At 36.9% G+C, this 16180-nt stretch overlaps 1 protein-coding gene across 1 annotated transcript in view; it reads right to left on the bottom strand.

The window, feature by feature from the left end:
- LOC106835804 (gamma-interferon-inducible protein 16-like) overlaps positions 1 to 16180 on the bottom strand; it is a 64831-nt gene that overhangs the window by 36050 nt on the left and 12601 nt on the right. Inside the window, exons 7-9 of the mRNA XM_070498071.1 lie at positions 14049 to 14474; positions 12480 to 12668; positions 11334 to 11347 (exon numbers count right to left, since the gene is read on the bottom strand). Of these exons, the coding sequence (XP_070354172.1) occupies positions 11334 to 11347; positions 12480 to 12668; positions 14049 to 14474 (629 nt within the window). The remainder of the gene's footprint in view (positions 1 to 11333; positions 11348 to 12479; positions 12669 to 14048; positions 14475 to 16180) is intronic.

Raw genomic sequence — 16180 nt, 5'->3', positions numbered from 1 at the left:
TCCTTGTTACTGTTTTACAGCAATTTGACTGTTGTTTTAAAGCAGTTTGAGTCAGTGTGATATACTGAGTTGTTTTCTTTGTAAATTTTCTACTTGTGGTTTACTGAGCTTCTGAAATCTGTGTGTTGATGCCTTTTGTCAGTGTGGCAAACTCTCAATCATTACCTCCTCAAATATTGTTTCTGCACCATTCTCCCTCTCTTCTCTTTGGGGAATTCCAATCACAAACAAGACATGTTGGACATGTCCTACATATTTCTTATGCTCTCTTCTATTTTTCTATTCTGTTCTTGTTTCTTTATGATTCTGTTTATATAATTTCTATTGACCTATATTCTAATTAAATAATCCCGTCATCTGCTATATTCACTCTTCTCTTCAATTCATGCAATGCATTGTTAATATGAGATATTGCATTTTCATTTCTATAACATATGGTTGGTTCTTCTTTTACAGATGGCAATTCTATGTTGAAGTGATTCATTTTTCTCACTATTTCGGGCATGATTTCCTTTACTTTCTTTGGCATGACAATCATAGTTATTTTAAAATCGTGTCCACTAATTCCATAATTTTGCCATATATTGGTTTGCTTACATTGCCTACATTTTTTTTTATCACTTCTCTTCTCTTTAGGAGCTAAGTTCATTGGCTTTTCTCCTTTCCTGTTGTCTTCCTGCTGCATTTGAAGACTATTCTTATAAACAAACTTTTCCCACATTTTGTACTTGTTTTTAATGTAAGGGTTTGTTCCTAATAAGCAAGCCCACAATTGTCAGAAGCAGAATGTCTTCATGTATCATTGTATATCTGTACCTATATCTCTGAAGGTATTTACTTTGCTGCCATGATAGGCTAGTGCACCTGTGTGTGTGTGTGTGTGTGTGTGTGTGTGTGTGTATGTGTAAGTAAAGCTCCAAAAGAAATTTTGACTCAAGATCATTCCATTTCATTCCTGAGAGAAAATGATAGTTAAATGTTCTCAGTTGCCTATGTTCATCTCTTCTGGGTTAACGTGTATCTATTTATTTTTAAGAAATTGATAAGAAATACAAAGAGAAATAAAAGAACAAAGCGAATGAAAAAGAGAAGTCAAACTGAAATGAGTCCTGGCACCTCTGCAGCTCCCAGAAATAATGTCGTGGAGCAACACATTGCACCAGAAGTCTCTCCTCATGTTAAAGTACAATGGGGCAAGTACAGTGACTTGGTATTCGTAAGAGAATCCTCTAGTCACTATTCTTGCCATTTTCCACATTGGAGCTCTCTGTTCTTTATTTCATAGAGTGCAAGTAAAGAAAGTGGGGCTATAATATGAAAAGTATGTCTAGGTAACAAAAAGAGAAATTGCTTCAGATTCATCAGATTAAACACCTATTGATAGCTCCCAATCTCTGGCAGGCTCTGGTCACTTTAACACATTGTTGCAGGTTGGATTCTATAAGAAGAAACCTTGGGATAGAGAGTTGTTTTCAGGAAGTATATTTTAGACTGCTCTCAAGATTAATACCTATGGTGGAGTGAAGTAGGAGAACAGGGAGAATTTGAACTCCAGTGTAGTTGCAGCAAAGACCTCAGCCGATCCCACAAGGAGCTCAGGAGCTGGGAATGGCTTTCAGTGTTGTCATGATTTGGGTCAAGGGGAAAGACCTTTATACACCTGTGTTGACAAGATGAGGCAGCCCTCCTCGGACAAAAGTAACGCTTGGAGAGGGTCCCAGCCTCTGAAGAATGATTACTTTGTTCCTAAAGCAGAGAAGCAGGAAACATCTGGAGACTCACCACGGGATTCACCACACGCATGCAATTTCATTTCCTTTGAGGCAGATATCATACCATTTTATAGATGTATGAGCTATGAAAACTGATTATATGTCCTGCCTTCTCTTTGTCTAGAACAGCCACTTTCTCTGGCTTGTTCTAGAACCTTCTGGAGTTGTCAGGGAGACCAGATTCAGGTATAAGTGGTGCCTTCTAGTGATCAGTAGTGCAAATGTGCATTATCCATCTATGGATACATGGTACCAAAGAAAAGAAATCTTGGAGTGGACCTAAGTGAAGCTGACGTTTTCCTGAATGGGTTCAAATAGAGACTGTTGGCGTTGTCCATCTAAGACCTCCTTGTGGATAGACACTTTCCTGCGCTCCAGGTCCCATTAGAGATCCCACTCCAAAATTCTTACACTTAGCCTTATATGCCTCTGTTTTTTCTGTATTCTCCTTTGAATCTGGACAGCAAGTTGCTTTCTAAAAGTAACATTTACTTCTAAAACAGACACCCCCCCAAATCTCTTATCTCTGTTACTTTGGAAAAGCACAGAGAAAAGAATTACCTATAATCCTATCCCCTAGAGAAAGCCATGTTTGATATTCGTAAATATCTCTCCAGTCAGCTTGTGTGTATGATTTAATTGTTTATTTATCCAATAAGAAACACATCATATATTCTGTTTGGAAGCTTTCCCTTTTTTGAGTCAATTATAATAGTTTATCATATTATTCCTCTAAAGTAGTTTTAATTTTATAGTATAGTATTACATTATCTGACTATACCATATTTTATTTAACCAAATTCCTATTTTTGGATATTTAAAATTTTTATGACTACAAATAACAATATATAATTATTTTGCATGAACCTTAGTGCATAGTTTGTTATTTCTAAGGGTAAACTCATAAACATAGAATTGATTCTCCTTTTTAATTCTCCCTTTACAGGATCTCTGACCTAGGGCACTCCCTTTACTCACATTTAATTTAATCTGTAATTTTATTATGCACAGGACCATCTCTGGGAATTTGGGGAGCTCTGTGCAAGCCATTGAGCTCCCTTACTTTTATACCAGGGTAAAATGAGTATTCAAGACAGTATTAGATGAAGGAACAAGGACATCTTGTTCCCTAGTGGAATCAATAGAAGAAGACAGAATCAGATTCACCTGTTTGGCTTAGTTAGCAATGCTTCAGAGATCTGATGGGCTCTTCACATAGAGGAGAAAAGTAAAGATTCAGATCAGGGAGTCTGCCTCCAAAACATGTTATACTGTCTCATCTGAACACAGGACTTGAAATCCTCCCCCTGAATTCTCTTCCTATCTAGATAATTTTACATCTCAAATCTCTTTCTAACTCCCCAAATCTTTTCCTTTGATTCCAGTATCTCTGGCAGGCTTACTGAGGTTTAGCATTGTGAAGAGGCGAAGTGAGCTTCCCTCAATAGCACCTTCCTTACTCAAACTCTTGTCTTTCTTCTGTTGTCTTCAGCCTAAGCAGAAACAGATAGTGGCCCAGTAGGAATCTCCAGATGTCTAAATGGCTAATTTTGAGGTGACTTATTCTCCCACTCCCCCCTCACACCCATTCCTAACTCTTTACTAGGTTTTGCATAATTTACTCATGTCTCTCCTGATTGGTTGCTTTAAGTGACTCTGCTCTGTCAGGGAGGAGGAAATTTCCCCCATACCACTCTTGAGTTCCTGGGGCTGGACTAATAATAAAATTTAACACAAGAAAGACTAACAGGAGAAAAACCAATTCAATTTTGTAGACAAGGGATAGCATTAAAAAAATGATGTTTGGAGAGTAACCAAAATACAGGCACCTTTACATCTTTTTTACACAAAGAAACAAAAAGCTTGTGAGGATTTGACAGGAGAAAGAAATTTGGGTTTGGATGCTTAATTAGAAAAGAATCTAAGCAGAGTTTGGATTTGGGGTAGTAAATTAGTGAAAATGTAACATTTATTTATACAGGCTGCTAGTCCTGATGTGGGGAGGATACCTTTCACATGGGAGATTTGTTTCCTGCTTTCAGAGGGGAGCAGAGACAGGAGGCTCAAAGTGTCCTTTTTGTACTGGCTTGAGCATCTTTCATTCAAAATAATCAATATGCCATGTGGCACCTCTTGATGTGGTCCACTCTGAACCCCAACACTGCTAACTCCATGATCTTCTTCTGCCGGCCTTTTTTGGCTACTTGCCCTGGAGAAGCCCCATCTTCTCCATCTACCAGTTACTGGCTCTCAGGGTTATCCTGGCCCCTGGAAAGAAGGGAGATTTGTACTGGAAAGATGGACACAGAAGGAAATATCTTTTAAGTAAAATATAACTCTCTCCTCTACCTGAATTTGCTACATCTATTAGATATATACCTGCCAGTTTCAAAGCTGGAATTTTTTTTCTTATATTTCTGTCTGGAAGTTGTTACTGGCACTTCTGATGTCTGATGGATTGTGGCATTCCTTAATCAAATCATCAAGGTTAGATGTTGATTTCATTTTGCAGAAAATGAAACAGAGGAATCATCAATTATTTGACCTAATGACAATATAAGGGTAATGGAAGTATTGGTGCTTGGAAAACAGAACAACATGAAATGTGAGGAAGGGGATAAACTTCAACTTACATTCTTTGAGCTATCAAAAACTAGAGGAAAACTACAGCTGCAATCTGGAGTGCACAGTTTCATTAAGGTGAGAACTACGTGGAGGAAAGTCAGGTCTGCAAGGGGATGATATTTCATGTTTGCTTTCAGAAAGTTGGAAAGGTGCTATTGAACAGGATATGATGTGGAAGACCCTGATATGTAGTACACTTGCATCTCACAAATCTTAGTAACATCACTTTTAGGAAATACACATCCTATATACACAATTAAGAGGACATGGGCTTCACAAGACAGAGACACACACTCTGGTACCCACACAGAGTACTCCACAAAGAGTTCATTAGTAATGCTGTAAGTCTAATGAAGACAATTTGGCCAAAGTCAGGGAAATTATCCTGACATATAGATGTATAAACAATAGGCACAGACCATGTACATCTTGAGGACACATTTCACAGAGTCAATCCAGCCAACTTTGCACCTAACAGGTGCAAACACCTACTCCTGTCCCATCCTACTGCCACTACTTGGTCCTCCTCCCATGTCTCAGCATTGTTTGCACTGACTGCTGTCTCCGTTTATAAGAATGGGGGTGGAGACTGTGTGCCCTTGTTAAGTAGGAGTGTGTATCTCAGGCCAGATATTATCTTCAGGAGAATGATCCAAGAGTAGAAAGTGTGCCACGAGAGAAAGAGATAATTTTATGAGAAGAAAAGAATGGCGCACTTTATAAGGACAGAGTCGCTGTGAGCAGAGGAGGAGTAACTGATTAGCTGCATCTCAGGCTATATATCTTTTTTATCCATCCAGGTTATTAAGACAAAATAAATTGAAATTAAAAAGATCGATTGAGATCAACTGGTCTAACAACATTTATTTGAAGAATATCTGATACAGTCTTTTCAACCAAATTGTGAACTACCTGAGAACAGCAGTACAGCAGCTCTGTACTCTCAGCCCCCAAATTAGCCAAGATGGGATGATTGCTGGGTAAACAATCCCAAAGTTTCAAGATATTATCACAATAAAGGTTTATTTCTCCTCATTCATTGCAGTTAGTTTTAGCTTGATGTAAGGATAGGGCTCTGCCTCATGCAGATGCTCAAAGATATTATAGTTGTGCAAACTCTGTTGAATGAATAAAATGATTAATGGAAAATATGTATTACATGTAGGTGCCCAAGTCAATAGACCCTAAGGATATAAATAACCAAATTCACAGGAGAACAAATATGAAAAGCTTGTAACATGAAAAGGTTGTCAACCTCACTAACAATCTGAAACAGCTAAACAGTGAATAACACTCTGCTTCCACTTAGAATGTAGAAAGCCAGAAAGAGTCTTGCTCCCATGCTTGCAATAACAAAAGAAAGCCACATGATCTGCAAAATCACAACTTTTTCTGAACCTGTCAGAGAGCTGAGGCTGCAGAGTGAGCATCCAATCAAAAATTCTAAGGAGGGAGACCTCCAAAGAGAGAAAAGGGGCAAGCACTTGTTCATTTGGGGGCAGATGATAGACACTAGGTACCCAACAAGATAGAAGAATTCAGCTAAATTTTTTACTGAATTTCTCAGGTTTGTTCTAGGGCTAGAATGAAAATATAGAACCATGAAGCCTCAGCTGCGAGGAGAATTTGCAACTACTTGTAGGGACTTCTCAGTGGATATCATTGGATTATCATGAGAAAGATTAGGGACAGGCCTGGGGGAGGGAAAGATTAGCTAGTGGGAAAGACATGAAGCCCTTCTTGAATCCTTCCCTACAGAAGACAAACATTTCTGGGGGAAGAGAAGAAATTCTGCTATCTTTAGGTGCAGATGAAGACTCATTGAAGTGAAGCAGAGGGACGTAAAAGTTATTCTACTTGTAGAGAAAGGGAAGAAAATGGTTCTGGGTGTAGAATATAAATGGTTCTCTTATACTGGGGGGAGACACAGGATCAGGGGTCAAATTCTCACCCCTAAGACTCAGGGACACAGTGCAAGCCAGTGACAGAGGCTGAACCAGGACAAGAGACAATTACTCTTACTGCAACCTGCTTCTTACCACCAGGCTAAACAAACACCAAATAGCAAGTCTCAACATTTAACTGCTGGCAGATGGTCAAGAGCATGTAAAAAACATTTGGTAGATTCAGATGTGAAAGGGATACAAAGCTGATGGTACAGCACTAGAGGAATTTTAAGCATGTAGAAACAACAAATGTCAAATCCAGCTCTACTCCTGACCAAATGAATTCAACCACCAGAGTAAAGGCATAGCAAAAAACAATCCCTGTTCATTTCCAGGCATAAATACTGTTTACCTCAATCTCTACTGTCACAGATGGCTTGCAATAAAAATTACAAGGCACATAAAAAAGAAGAAAAAAATCTGTCAAGAGACAAATCAATCAAAAGAACCAAAGTCAGATATGATATAGGTGTTGGAACTCTCAGGTAGAGTACTTAAAATAGATGGCAACATGCATCCTCAGATGGACAATTTCAGTAGAAAAAGGAAACTAAGAGAAAGAATGAAATGGAAATGCTAGAAATGAAAACCATGGTTACGGAGATGAAGAATGCCTTTAACCAGATCATTGATAGACTTGACACAGCACACGAAAGAATGAATGAACTACAGATATTACAGATAGATTAATAAAAATTACTCAAATGGAAACCCAAAGAGAAAAAATAAAACATATTAGCATATCTAAGAGACATGGGACAGTATCAAGCAGTTTAAAATAACTGTAATTGAAATCCCAGAAAGAGAACAGGGAGAGAATGAGACATTGGGAATATTTGAAAAGAGATGAAGGCAATGAATTTCTAAAAGCTAATAGACTCTGAATTTGCACAGATCCAAGAATCTCAGAGAACACCAAGCAGAATAAATAATAATAATGAAATAATAGTAATAGCTGATAAACACTTAAGTATATCATATTCAAAATTCTACAAGGTAAAAGATAAAGTGAGAATCTTGAAGGCAACCAGAGAGAAAAAAAGACACATATACAGACATAGGAATTACAGCAGACTTCTTGTCAGAACCTACTTAAGCCAGAAGACTATGGATTAACATCTTTAAAGTGTTGAGAGAAAAAAGACAATTTTCAATCCTGAATTCCAAACCCAGTAAAATTATTCAAATATGGAAGAGAAATAGATATTTTCAAACCAACAAAACTCAAATAATTTATTCATAGTGGAACTGAATTAAAATAAATGTTAAAGGAAGTGTTTTAGGCAAAGGAATATAATACCATACAGAAATTTCAATCTATACAAAGAAAAGAAGTACAGTAAAATGAAGGTAATATAACATTTATTTTTTCTTATTTTTAAGTGCTCTACAAGACAACTGATCTTCAAAAAGAGGGGTAGGCAAAACTGTTCTCTAAAGGACAAAATAGTATATATTTTAAGCTGTGTGGGCCACATGTTACAGATGCTGACCTTTGCACTGAGTACAAATCAGCCATAGACAACCCATAAATGAATGAACATGTTTGCATTCCAATAAAACTGTGTTATGAGTGCTGAAATTTGAATTTTATATATTTTTTTATGTGTCACACAATATTCGTCTTTTGATTTTTTTCCCCAAATATTAAAAAGATGTAAAAACCATTCTTAGCTTGTGGGCTATACAAAAACAGGCAATGGGCTAGACTAGCACCATGGGCCATAGTTTGTCAATCCCTAGTCTGAAGCAAAAATATTAGCAATTTTTTTTCTTTTATGTTTATAGAATAAATAAAAGTAAAATACTTAACAATAATAGCACAAACTATGAGAAAGAGGAATTAGGATTATACTGTTGGGAAATCCTTACACAACATGTCCAGCAGCATGATAGTATTTGAAGGTAGATTTTGATTAATTAAAGATATATATTCAAAACTCTAAGGCAATAATATGAAATATTTTTAAAAGGGATATAAATAATAAGACAATTTTGTGATATTAGAGAAAGGGCAGGCATATAGACTTATGAATAAATGAAAAGCAATAAGAAAAGTATATGTATTGAGATATATGAGAAAGCCATTTGGTTTAAGACTAATTTGGCCTGATCTTGCTTTTCCAAAAAGGCCTGACGTGGCCTGTCAATCATGCTTTGTACATCTGCTTTAAACATTTTTAAAGCAAAGAATGGTGTCTTTAAAGATGGGGGTGTATGCGTCCTCCCATATCAGCTTCAAGATAAGCATTCCTTTGCAGAAACTAAGGGTCAAACTGACCTACTGTGTACATCTTGTCACCTCTGTGCTCATCTTGTGGCCATTGACTTGCTGTGCTACCAAAACACCTTGTGACTGTAGCAAAAAGAGATATTCCTGTCATATCCGATGTATGATCTTTGTTCCAAGATGGTATACAACCACACTGTACACCTCACTTCATCAGAGTGCTTCTTCCCTTGGTGAAAGAATTCTCCAAGGCTATATGGTCCTCAGATAGGCTCATATAATAAATTCACCTCAATTTTTATTTATACATTAATTATTGATTATTTGCATCAAAAAGAGCCAATGGAAGACAACAGAGAGTCCAAGAATAGGGCACATTTATGCAATTTATTGATTTTCTGCAAAAGTACAAACAATTCAATAAAGAAAGGATAATTTTTTAACAAATAGTATTGGAACAATTGGATATTCATATTAATCAAATAATGAACTTGATCCATACCTCACTCTCTATCCAAAAAATATCTCAGAATGGATCATTGACTTAAATCTAAAACCTAAAACTATAAAACTTCTAGAAGAAAACACAAGAGAAAATCTCTATGATGTTGGTTTAGGCAAAGATTTCTTAGATATGACACATAAAGCACAATCTACACAGGATAAATTTTTTGATAATTTAAACTTCATCAAAATGAAAATTTCTCTTCAAAAGATTCCCTGAAAGCATGAAAAGGCAAGCTATAGATTGGGACTTAACACTTGCTAGTCACATAGCTGCTAAAGATCTAGTACCCAGCATTTACAAAGAACTCTCAAAACTCAATAATATGAGAACAAACAACTGAATTTCAAAAATAGGCAGAAAGAGATACATGGGCGGCAAATAAGCACATAAAAAGACAGAACATAATTCATCTCTGAGGAAACGCAAATTAAGACTACAATGAGATACCACTACATACTAATTAGAATGGCTAAAATTTAAAAAGATTGACCATACCACGTGCTGATGAGGAAGAATAGAATGTAGAACTATGATAAAATGCTGGCAGAAATGTCAAATGGTAACTACTTTGCAAAAGAGTTCGGCAGTTTTGTTTGTTTTTGGTTTTGCTTTTAACACACACCTACAATGCTAAACTCTGAGGAGGATGCACAGCAACTGAAACTCTCACACCTTGCTGGCGGGAATGAAAAATGTTACAATCACTTTAGAAAACAATTTAGCAATTTCTTATACATTTAAACATACACATACTATATGAACCGTCAATCTCACTAAAAGTTTTCAACCCATTGAAGGCGGAACGTGTGACCACACAAAAATCTGCATGCAAATATTTATAGCAGTTTTAATGCAATTCTCCAAAACTGCAAACAGCCCAGTTGTTCCTCATCTGGGGAAGGGATAAACAAACTTTGGTGGATCCACACAATTAAATTTTACACAGCATTAGAAAGGAATAAACTGATACACTTGACTACCTAGGTGAATCTTAAATGCACTACACTAAGTCAAAGACGCCAGATTCAAAATTCTATATACATTTTTTATTTCATTTTATGAAACTCTGGAAAAGGCAAAGTGTAAGTTGAGAAACTATATCTGTGGCTGCCAGGAGCTTGGAACTGGAGGAAGAGTGGACAAGACGCATGAAGGAAAGTCTTGTTACGATGGAGCGGTTCTACATCATTAGGAAAGTAGTTTTGCCGCTCTGCTCCTGATTTTTCTCATTAGGAGAATAAAAAGAACACCATCAACCCTCCAGACTTAGCATGAAGATAAAGTGACACAAGACAAATGCAAAGCACCAGGTGTCAAATATGTGATTATTAAATATATGGTAAATTTCAGTTATAGATATCTACTTTCTGCCATTGTACGCTAAAGTGAATTAATTGTTCTTCAGTGTTTGCCTAATGCAGGTCTTTGCCTGGGGCAACTTCCTGACGGAATCCACATATGAGAAATGTGAGAACCAGGAAATGTGGTTGGAGAGCTACTGAGCTCTTGGTACTTGAGTGAGTGGAACCTGTTATTTCACATCAGACAGGGCTAGAATTGCTTCCAAATTGACTAATGTCATCATGCAAATCACCAGAAGCTGCCTCATTTGGCAGACAAATTACCTAATTATGCCCCCTCTAAGAGACCAATTCTGAAAAGATATTCATCCTTCTGGACTAAAGCAACCTCTCCCTAGGACACAGAATTTGGCAATTGAAGCCCAGACTGGATTTCAGCCACTGTCTGCCACGTCACTGGGTTCCTTTTGAACAGAACATAGCTTGTTTCAACCTGTCCATTTTTGACCAAAGTCTTACTCTGTAAAGATCACACCCAAAGTATAAATCCAAACATTCCTTATGGCCTGTGTGTCCCACCTTGATGTGCAGGTCACAGACTATTTGCTTTTAAACAATTCACGAATGAATTAGACTCCTGGGGAAACACTCCTTTAGAGAAAAACATGATGTTTATAATTATTTCCAAATTATAAAAGTTACAGATGTAAAATATGGCATTGAGATGGCACAGAAAAACATAAAAAAGAAAATGAGAAACACCTGTAATACCTGTTTTCTAAGAATTAATACCTGGTATATAAAATGCTGTATTTCAACTATATATATATATATTTAATACTTAAATCTTATCTCCATTCACGTCACTATTAATGGCATCCAGATTTTTAGAAGAATTCTTTTGAGCTTTTCATATATGTATCAGGATTGAGTGGTTGTTTCTTGCTTTACCTGGCCTTGATGACCTTGAAGAAGAAAAAGATAAAGAAAACAGTTGAGATTTGGCTGTTGATACATTTCTCCCTTTGCTCACACTGTGTCTCCTTGGGATGGGCTGCATCCTTTTCTCTCTTCCTTTCTAAAAGGCTCTTCTTTCACTCTCACCTATTTCCTTTCATGATGTCCTGTTTATTGAGTCACCACCCCTTCCACTTGATTGGGACCCTGAAATGAGATATTCATTCACACCCAGCTTGAGTACATGTAGACAGGCAGGAGGTATGGAGAACAACAAGAGAGAGGAAGGAGCAGGTACTCATGCCAAGAATTGAGGGGAGAGTTCTCACTGAGAAGAAAGGTTGGAGGAGGGTGCAAAAAGTATTTCTGGTGCAATGCTGTGAGGGAAGGGTTGGAATGTTTGACTGATGGTCCTGAGAGCTGGAGAAATTCAAGAGCGTGTGCATTTCTGAGTGCCTGGATGTGTCAGCCGCTGTATTTGATCTGTTTGCATTCAAGTAGTAGCCTTCGTTAGTATTCCAAGAATCCCACATGGATGTGTGTATGTGTGTGTGTGTGTGTGTGTGTGAGTGTGACAAGGAGTATGAACTTTGTATTGTAGAACCAATAACCACTGTTTGTTGTCGACCAACAGCAACCAACACTAACAGCAAGTATTTCACTAACAGCAGCTGAATTTGTGCTCCAAGATGCTCAGGGGCATCCTTGATCATTTAATGTGGTATGAACTCTGCTAACCGTCTTCTGAGATAGAAGATATGTCCCTCATTTAATAGATGATGAACCTAAGGTTCCTAGTGTTTAAGTTCATTAGTCAACTAGCAAATCACAGGGCCACCATTTGAAACAAATCTGCCTAATGAGGCCCAAATTTACTAAATGATCTCCTTGCTTTGATAAATTCAACCAGTTCTATAATATTTAGCCTAGCTATCATATGTTTTGAATGCTTCTCTGAAGTTTCTCTCTTCAATATGATTAAAAATATCCTCATTTATAGAAAGAATAATGGAAAGAAAGTTTACACTCACTAAAGGGCAATGGTTGTTTCTTTTTCGCCTGATGGATTCTCTGTATAATAGGGTCAGTCTAGTTTTTTCATCCTGCTTTAGAGGAATGATGTTCCCCTGAAGTTCTCACCTTGATGAAACTGTGAATTACAGATCTCAGCTGGCTCCTAGTCTGACCTGATGCCAATTCAAAGCAGATGAGTTGAAGTTTATCTCTTTCCTCGCAGTTGATTTTGGTCAGTCGTCCATATACCATGACTTCCATCTTCCCTGTATCATCTTGTATTTCATAATATATGAAATCATTCCACACTATTTTCTGCAAAATAAAATTAGCGTCTATCTTTTAAGAAGTGGATAAGGTTTCCGCATCTGTCAGAAATACAGGGTGTTGGTGGAATCTTTTGTCTCTGACAGGCTAATATGAGCTGTAGGTCCAGAATTACAGGTACCAAATAGCTTAACATATCTTGTTCAGAAAATTCCTGCTTTTGAATCCTGTTTCTACTTTTCCTTTTTTTAGGTCTTTATTTCCCAGGTTCTTCTAAAAAGATGGATTACTTCCTAATTTTTCCTGCTTCCATCTCAGAACAGCTGACAGTTCTTAAGGAACTTGAATACAGTCAGACCTGATAATCTTCACAGGTTTCTTTGGCACCTACCTGAGAACAGAGAAGGAAGGCCACTCACACTTCATAATGAGTCTGAGAAAGATTGTTGCAAGTCTTCATTAAGTAGAAAGCTATATCAATATGTAATTCTTTTTTCTATCTTCTCTATTTATTCATTCTTTTCCAATCTGCCCAAATCTTGAACCTAGAATATCTAATCCCATTATTCTAGTTTCTATCTCACTTACTTTATTCATTAATTCTACAAATGCAAATGTGTGCCCAGTCACTTAAACAGAGTGTGCAGAAAACAGCAGTGGTAAAAGTAAAGAACCACCCTAGGAGACATATATAATGGAGTATGAAACAATGCTTCATATAAAAAATTGCTTCAACTAAGCTTAGTTTTTCTATGTTGTCTTAGACTGAAATATCTACTGTAATTATAAGAATTCACCAAAATTCTGAATTTATTGTCTGTATTTATGAAATAAAGTATTAAATTACGTGGTTATTCTTTTCAACATCCATCTTTCTTATTAGTTAATGCCAAAGTCAATTGCTCAACAAATTTTTGATGAATGAATGCAAAGAGGTGAGAAAAATTTAGCTATGTGTTGGAAACAGCTGGATTCTATGGAAGAGTAGTCTTGATTTCTTAGTCTGGCTGTCACAACTGGAATCCAAGCTTGAGAGGGCAATTCTTTATATACAATTAATTTAAGCTTTCACTGAAACAGATGAGGCAGAACTCAAAAAAACCAAATCAAAAGAATATGTATATTGATATAAACTCTGCACTGTCCTGGACCAGGGTGGCTGTCAATAGGTCATCACAGCTGATAAAATGCCAAGGTTTCTGGGGAATCTCTTTCTAAAGAACTTGCATGCTGTTACCTTGGGAGGAGGAATGTCCAGAGATTATCACTCCCATATCCTGAAAGGGATAGACTCTACTTAACTATCCCTGGTTAGGGAGACCTTGAGTCTCTGTGTTTAGGAAATTAACCAAACTCCAAATGGCAAGTTAAGACTTTTAAATTCTGGGGCTACAGAAGAAATATTACAAAACAAGGGTGTGGGCTTACCTTATGCACCTCATACACCCCATTCACAAATGTTCCTGGAGCAACTTGTGAGCACAGATGATTGATTTTAGGAGTTGCATTTGCATTTGCAATCAGTCTTTTTGAGACCTCCATCTTTCGGTCAGCATTAACATCAGACACAGATGAGGCATTGTACACCTCCAGGAACCCATTGCGGCCAATATAGTCTGATATGGCAATGACTTTCTTTGGAATGAACTTCTCCTTCAGACTGACATCAAAAACCTTCATTTGGAAGAACTGGCTCTCAGTAGCTACTGTGGCATGGAACATCTTTTTCTCCCCTTCAAGAAAGGCATATGCAAATGGTTCTGTTGCTTTCAGTACCATCACTTCTTTGGGGCCCCTCTGGAAACCTTCTTCTCTGGAAGCTTCTTTAGGTACAGCCTTCAATCTTGGTTTCTTCTTAGAAGTATACACCCAAACCAGGCACAATTTAGAAAGGAAATACAGAGTTACTCTCTAGCAAAGGACCTTCTCAGGCTGGTTGTTGAGCCTCAACGAACACCATAATTGGGTGAACTTGGAAAAAAACTAAACAACTATGGCTTATATGGTATAATTTAGCTAATCGAAGAAGTAGAGAAGATTTGAAAACAACATTATTTCTTTTCTTCATTTTTCATAAGTTTGGAAGGAAGAATAGTTTTATTTCAAAAGAATTAACCAAAGAAAAATAGTATTTCTCCTAGGAAGAGCTATGGAGAGTGTAGGAGCAGTGGCATAGCAATGCTGTTGTGTAGTGATTCCTAATAGAGATGAAGAAGAAAAAGTAATCTTAATTTATCCCATAAATTCATTCTAGTGAACAAAGTAAGATATAAAAGGGGAAGAAAGTAAGTTATTCTTAATATCACTGAGAGGGGAGAATGGTTCCAGTGAGAAACAATTGATTTCATCCAGAACTAATCCCGGTAGATGTGGCAATTTAAAGACCAAAATCATAAAGCCCCTTTCCAAAAAGCAAGTGCTATGTTGAAAATAGGTTAGCAATGCAATCACTAAATAAAGCCCATGTCCTTCCTTTATCTGGAAATGTCCTTGATAGAGGCTCGTGAAGAGTAGCAGAATCAGCCACCCCAAAATATGTCTCTCTGGCTTAAGATTATTTTGAAAAACTTCAGATACAGGAGAGGCTCTATAAACATAATAGAAGTTCTAACCTGGAAAATTATACCATCCACAACCTGTGGGTCATGAGGCTTAACTTTAATTGACTTCTCATCAATGTGGCCAATTCACCTTAGGTTCAGGAAGCTCATTCCCAGCACAGGGTAGTCAATAACAAGAAATCTATTCATAGTAACAACAGCAGCACTCTGACTTGAAGTGTACAGGACTTAAAGAAGAAATTATGCAATTACTCTCAGAGAAAGGAAAGAAGACCTGATGGACACATGTTCTTATTAAGTTCATTGTGCGTGTAGGGAATATTGGAAATAACCTAAAGTTAAATAATACAACATTAATTTTTTAATTTATTAAGTAACCATGCAATTAATCTTGTACATTAAACTAATAATTTAAATCTGTATTGGTTGATTGAAATAACAGTTTGAAACACAGCAAGTGAAGAAGAAAAAATTGGGTTACACAAAAATCTGTGTAATGTGATCCAACCTGGGACAAAATGGCACCTGTTTATACGCAACAAAAGGTAAACTCAGAAAGACTATTTACCAAACTGTAGCATTTGATAGAGGAGAGATATCAGAGTTAAAATTTAATTATTTTTGTCTATGTATCTACATTTCCTAAATTTTCTAAGATGATATTATTTATGAAACAAAAAATGAAAGAGAGGGGACGACCCCATGGCCTATTGGTTAAGTTCGGCACACTCTGCTTCAGGAGTCAGAGTTCAGTTCCTGGGTGCAGACCTACACCACTCATCAGTGGCCATGCTGTGTTGGAGACCCACACACAAAATGGAGGAAGATTGGTACAGATGTTAGCTCAGGCCAAATATCAGAAAAAAAAAAAGAAAAAGAAAGAAAAAGAGAAAGAATTGGCGATAGTGCTTTGTTTGGCTCTGTATTTCTCCACCCTATTCTGCCCTAAGCTGTGTCTTTCACTAGGTTTTAAGGGAAATATGAAAATAAAGTTAAATG

Source organism: Equus asinus, chromosome 25 (assembly GCF_041296235.1).
Source record: "Equus asinus isolate D_3611 breed Donkey chromosome 25, EquAss-T2T_v2, whole genome shotgun sequence".
In the NCBI taxonomy this organism is placed as follows: Eukaryota; Metazoa; Chordata; class Mammalia; order Perissodactyla; family Equidae; genus Equus; species Equus asinus.
Note: the sequence above shows the minus strand (reverse complement) of the source record. Positions and strands in the feature narration are given on the sequence as shown.